Source organism: Psammomys obesus, unplaced genomic scaffold (assembly GCF_907164565.1).
Source record: "Psammomys obesus unplaced genomic scaffold, mPsaObe1.curated_primary_1811, whole genome shotgun sequence".
Taxonomy (NCBI): Eukaryota; Metazoa; Chordata; class Mammalia; order Rodentia; family Muridae; genus Psammomys; species Psammomys obesus.
This window is the reverse complement of record NW_026587278.1, coordinates 1-6,135: the sequence shown is the minus strand read 5'-3', so window position 1 is coordinate 6,135 and position 6,135 is coordinate 1. Positions and strand designations below refer to the sequence as shown.

The 6,135-nt window shown below is 53.1% G+C and overlaps 1 protein-coding gene across 1 annotated transcript; it reads left to right on the top strand.

Annotated features, from left to right (window-relative positions):
* Positions 1–805: 805 nt before the first annotated feature.
* Positions 806–6,127, top strand: LOC129673824 (uncharacterized). Its single transcript, XM_055603645.1, is given in 3 exon segments — positions 806–1,087; positions 1,089–1,139; positions 1,221–6,127. Coding segments are annotated over 3 exon segments (5,181 nt in total). The 3' UTR covers positions 6,069–6,127.
* The last annotated feature ends 8 nt before the right edge of the window (positions 6,128–6,135 follow it).

Here is a 6,135-nt window from a genome sequence, read left to right as displayed (position 1 = left end):
TCTCTGAACCGGCTACGTGACTTAGCCCACATCTGCTTTCCCGCCTTCCCTGCTCCAAATACGTAACCTAACTATGGCTTTGTTCAAATCCCCCAATCAGATCCCCGTAACTATGCTTCTCGCTTCTGTAAATGTGCTTCTTGCTCCCAAGCCCTATAAAAACCCGTTACCACAACCGAGGGGCGCGCAGGTCTTCCGAAAGGCTTTGTCGCCCCGGGTACCCGTGTATCGAAATAAACCTCTTGCGGCTTGCATCCGAAGGCTGGTCTCGCTGATTCTTGGGAAGCGGGGTCTCCCCGTCTAGAGAGGCTCTAGCCAGAGTCTTTCATTTGGAGGTCCCACCGAGATCTGAGACCCCCCGCCCAAGGACCACCGACTCCATCGGGAGGTAAGCTGGCCAGCAGAGTGTCTTTTGTTGTCTTCATTCCGTCACGTGTTTACCTGTTCTATCTCTCAAAATTTGTACGATTCAGCTGAGTCGCTCCGTATTAGGTGGAAAGAGAAGAGGCTGACGAGCCTAAACTTCTCTCCCGCAACTCTGGAAGACGTTCCACGAGTGTCTGGGGCCCGATTTTTCGGAGCCCGCCTGTCTGAGAACACGTCCCAATCTGGACTTTTCGGGGCGAAGCCCTTGTCCGAGGGCTACGTGGTTCTCCTGGGGGACGAGGGATCCGGACCCTCTTCGCAGTCCCCATCTGAAGTTTTGCTTTCGGTTTGGCGCCAGAGTCGTGCCGCGCGCTGCGTTTGTGTTACTGTCTGTCTATTGTTCGTCGGATTCGTGTTTGGTGTTAGTCTTTTTGAAACCATGGGACAGTCTCTAACTACCCCCTTAAGCCTCACTCTACAGCACTGGAAGGATACCCGAGACATCGCTCATAACCACTCTGTAGAGATCCGGAAGAAAAAGTGGGACACCTTCTGCTCCTCAGAATGGCCGACATTTAATGTCGGCTGGCCAGGAGATGGCACCTTTAACCTAGACATTATTTTGCAGGTTAAGGCGAAAGTCATGGATTCAGGGCCGCACGGCCACCCGGACCAGATACCCTACATTGTTACTTGAGAAGCCCTGGCCCGGGAACCACCACTCATGGGTCAAGCCGTTTGTCACTCCCAGCCCCCCTGCTGTTCCCCCTGCAGTTCCCTCTGCCCCTGCCCTACCTCCTCCGTTGGTCCCCACACCCTCTAAGTCTGCCCTCTATCCAGCTGTAACAAAGCAGGCCCAAGGACGTAATCCGGGGGGCAAAAAGACGCCGACGACCCCGGTACAGCCAGCAGACGACGGCTCCTTGTTGGATCTGCTGACTGAAGAACCTCCCCCCTATAGGGACCCAGACCCCGACCAAGAGCCGGGAGAAGCCGCCGCGGCCGGACCTCAGGAGGAACCAGCTCCTTCCCCGGTGGCAGGGCGATTGAGAGGGCGCCGAGAGGCCCCTCCGGATTCCACATCTCAGGCTCTCCCATTACGAGCGGGGCCTAACGGCCAGCTCCAATACTGGCCTTTTTCCGCTTCGGATCTATATAACTGGAAAAATAATAATCCCCCTTTCTCTAGGGACCCTTCTAGACTCACTGCTTTAATCGAGTCCATTTTAGTAACCCACCAGCCCACCTGGGACGATTGTCAGCAGCTGTTACAGGCCCTCCTGACCACCGAGGAAAAGCAACGAGTCCTTTTGGAAGCCCGTAAGAACGTCCCGGGGGCTAACGGGCAGCCTACTCAGTTGCCAAACGAGATCAATGATGCCTTCCCCTTGGAGCGACCTGAATGGGACTTCGCCACGGAGGACGGTAGGAATCACTTACGTCTCTATCGCCAGTTGCTGATAGCGGGTCTCCATGGGGCAGCAAAGCGCCCCACTAATTTGGCTCAGGTTAAGTTAGTGACCCAAGGGTCAGAGGAGTCTCCCTCCGCCTTCCTCGAACGACTAAAGGAAGCCTATCGTGTGTACACCCCCTATGATCCGGAGGACCCTAACCAGGCTACCAATATGGCCATGTCCTTCATCTGGCAGTCTGCCCCAGATATCAGAAAAAAATTAGAGAGGCTCGAAAACTTAAGGGAAAGTACGATCCAGGATTTGCTAAAGGAGGCGGAGCGGATTTTCAACAAGAGAGAGACTCAAAAAGAGAGAGACGAAAGGTTAAAAAGAGAGACAGAGGAGAGAGAAAACGTTAGAGACCGCAAGAAAAATAGGGAATTTAGCAAATTGCTGGCCACTGTAGTGACAGGGCAGAGGCAGAATAGACAGGACCTGGGAGACTGGAGGGGTCCTCGGATAGACAGAGATCAATGCGCCTACTGCAAGGGAAAAGGGCACTGGGTTCGAGACTGCCCAAAAAGACCAAAAGGGCCACGGAAGCCTAAGCCCCAGGCCACCCTGCTAAACCTAGAGGATTAGGGGAGTCGGGGTCAGGAGCCTCCCCCTGAACCCAGGATAACCCTTAATGTGGGGGGGCAACCCGTCACCTTCCTGGTGGACACCGGAGCCCAACATTCGGTGCTCACTACCACACCGGGACCCCTGACTGACAAATCGGCGTGGGTTCAAGGAGCCACCGGAGGGAAAAGATACCGTTGGACAACTGAAAGAAGAATACAACTCGCCACCAGTAAGGTGACTCACTCTTTTTTACATGTTTCTGATTGCCCTTATCCTCTGTTGGGGAGAGATCTATTAATGAAACTCAGGGCACAAATCCACTTTGAAGGGACTAAGGCCCACATTACTGGGCCTCAGGGACAGCCTTTACATGTATTAACCATAGATCTAGAGGACGAATACCGGCTTCACGAATCTGAAAGGCCTCGGCCGCAAGAAATAACTGTTTGGTTAGAAAAATTCCCTTTAACCTGGGCGGAAACAGGGGGAGTGGGTCTCGCAACCCACCAACCGCCCCTGGTAATCACTCTAAAGACATCGGCAACTCCTGTTTCCATTAAGCAATACCCGATGTCACATGAAGCTTACCAAGGAATTAGGCCCCACATTCGGAGGCTTTTAAATCAGGGCATCCTGGTGCCTTGTCAATCCCCCTGGAATACGCCTCTCCTTCCGGTCAAAAAGCCAGGGACAGGAGACTACCGCCCAGTGCAGGACTTGAGAGAAGTCAATAAAAGGGTAAAAGATATACACCCTACAGTTCCTAACCCGTACAATTTGTTGACTGGGCTTCCTCCGACGTACACCTGGTATACGGTATTAGACCTTAAGGATGCATTCTTCTGCTTGAGGCTCCACCCTCAGAGTCAGCCTATCTTTGCCTTCGAGTGGAAGGACCCAGAATTGGGAGTATCGGGTCAGCTCACTTGGACTAGACTCCCACAGGGGTTCAAAAACAGCCCCACCCTATTTGACGAGGCGTTGCACCGGGACCTGGCCGATTTTAGAGTTCACTACCCTGCTTTAATCTTGCTCCAATATGTTGATGACCTCCTCCTGGCTGCGGAAACTGAGGAAAAATGTCTGGAGGGAACAAAGGCCCTCTTGAGGACTTTAGGAACTCTAGGATACCGGGCCTCAGCCAAAAAGGCCCAATTATGCCAGAGGCGGGTTACATACCTGGGTTACCAAATCAGAGATGGACAAAGATGGTTGACAGAGGCGCGGAAACAGACAATCCTAAAAATTCCAGTGCCCAAAAGCCCGAAACAACTAAGAGAGTTCCTGGGTACGGCGGGGTTCTGTCGCCTCTGGATTCCAGGGTTCGCAGAAATGGCTGCGCCACTTTACCCACTCACCAAGCAAGGGACTCTCTTTACGTGGAGAGATGAACAGCAGAGAGCCTATGCAGCCATAAAAGAGGCCCTGCTAACCTCCCCCGCGTTGGGGCTTCCGGACTTAAACAAGCCCTTTGAGCTGTTTGTAGACGAAAAACAGGGATATGCTAAAGGAGTCCTGGCTCAAAAACTGAGACCATGGAGGCGTCCGATAGCCTACCTGTCCAAGAAACTTGACCCGGTAGCCTCGGGATGGCCACCCTGCCTGAGGATGGTGGCAGCAATTGCCCTCTTGATTAAAGACTCTGGCAAGCTGACTATGGGACAGCCAATAATAATTTTGGCTCCTCATGCAGTGGAAGCCCTGGTCAAACAACCTCCGGGCCGATGGCTTTCCAATACCCGCATGACCCACTACCAGGCCCTACTACTGGACACTGATCGAGTATACTTTGGCCCTATAGTAGCTCTCAACCCGGCATCACTGCTTCCCCTACCGGAGGGTCCAGAAACTCATGACTGCCTCCAGATACTTGCAAAAGTACATGGTACCCGACCCGACCTGACCGACCAGCCCCTCCCCGACGCCGACTTCACCTGGTACACCGACGGGAGCAGCTTTCTAGACAACGGAGAGCGGAGAGCGGGGGCCGCAGTCACCACCGAGACTGAGGTAATTTGGGCTGAGGCCCTACCACCTGGCACTTCGGCACAGCGGGCTGAGCTCGTCGCCCTAACTCAGGCCCTCCGGATGGCGGAAGGTAAGAAGCTCAATGTTTATACCGATAGCGGCTATGCCTTTGCCACTGCTCACATCCATGGGGAAATATATCGGAGAAGAGGGTTGCTTACCTCGGAAGGAAAGCAGATCAAAAATAAAGCTGAAATATTGGCCCTGCTTAAGGCTTTGTTTTTACCCTCAAAACTGAGTATCATCCATTGCCCCGGCCACCAAAAGGGAGACAGCCGAGAAGCCAGGGGCAACCGCTTGGCGGACGCAACTGCCCGAGAAGCGGCGAGACAAAAAAGCTCAGCTACCTCCCAGCTCCTGGCTATAGAGCCGGCCGAGGCAGAGGTCCCCTCCATTCAAGAACCCCCCTTCCACTATAGTGAGGAAGATTGGGACCTCCTAAAAGAAATGGGGGCCACTTACAATCCCACGCTAAGACTCTGGACTTTCAAAGAAAAACCTGTGTGGCCCCTGCAACAGACTCGTAACCTGATTGAATACCTCCACAGACTGACTCACCTTAGCTCCAGAAAAATGAAAACCCTCCTAGAAAGGGAGGAAAGCTCCCACTATTTGCTGGGGAGGGATAAAATTCTACAGCAAGTGGCTAAAGAGTACACAGCATGCGCCCAAGTGAATGCAGGACGCCATAGGATAGGCCCAGGGACCAGGATCCGGGGACATCGCCCCGGCACCCACTGGGAGATTGACTTCACAGAGGTAAAACCTGGACTATATGGATATCGGTTCTTGCTGGTATTTGTGGACACCTTCTCGGGATGGGTAGAAGCCTACCCCACCAAACATGAAACTGCCAAAGTAGTTGCCAAAAAGCTTCTGGAAGAAATCTTCCCCAGGTATGGCATGCCCCAGGCGTTGGGCTCTGACAATGGCCCTGCCTTCGTCTCCCAGGTAAGTCAGTTAGTGGCCAAACTATTGGGGATCAATTGGAAATTACATTGTACATACCGTCCCCAGAGCTCAGGGCAGGTAAAACGAATGAATAGAACTATCAAGGAGACCTTATCCAAATTAACGCTGGCAGCTGGCTCTAGAGACTGGGTGGTCCTCCTCCCACTGGCCCTATATCGGGCCCGGAACACCCCGGGCCCCCATGGACTCACTCCTTTCGAGATCCTGTATGGAGCCCCACCACCGATCGTTAACTTCTTTGATCCCTGTATAGCTTCATTTGCTGATAGCCCCTCTCTAAAAGCCCATTTGCAGGCACTACAGATTGTCCAGAAAGAAGTCTAAAAACCCATCGCCTCTACATACCAGGAACAACTAAACCGACCGGTGGTGCCACATCTGTTCCAGATTGGAGACACAGTTTGGGTCCGTCGACATCAAACCAGAAACTTGGAACCCCGCTGAAAAGGACCCTATACTGTGTTGCTAACAACCCCGACGGCGCTCAAGGTCGACGGTATCACAGCGTGGGTACACGCCTCCCATGTCAAGGCGGCCCATCACGACGCAGAACAAGATCAGACTCCAGCCTCCTCATGGAAACTCCGACGCACCCAAAATCCACTAAAGATAAGACTCACCCGGGTTTGATATTCTTTCTCTTCCTGTTCACTCTGTCACACTCCAGTCCCCACATCCCTGTAAATTCGACTTGGGTCCTGCTAGATGGATTTGGTGTCCTTCTTAACAAAACTTCCAAAATAGCTCCCCC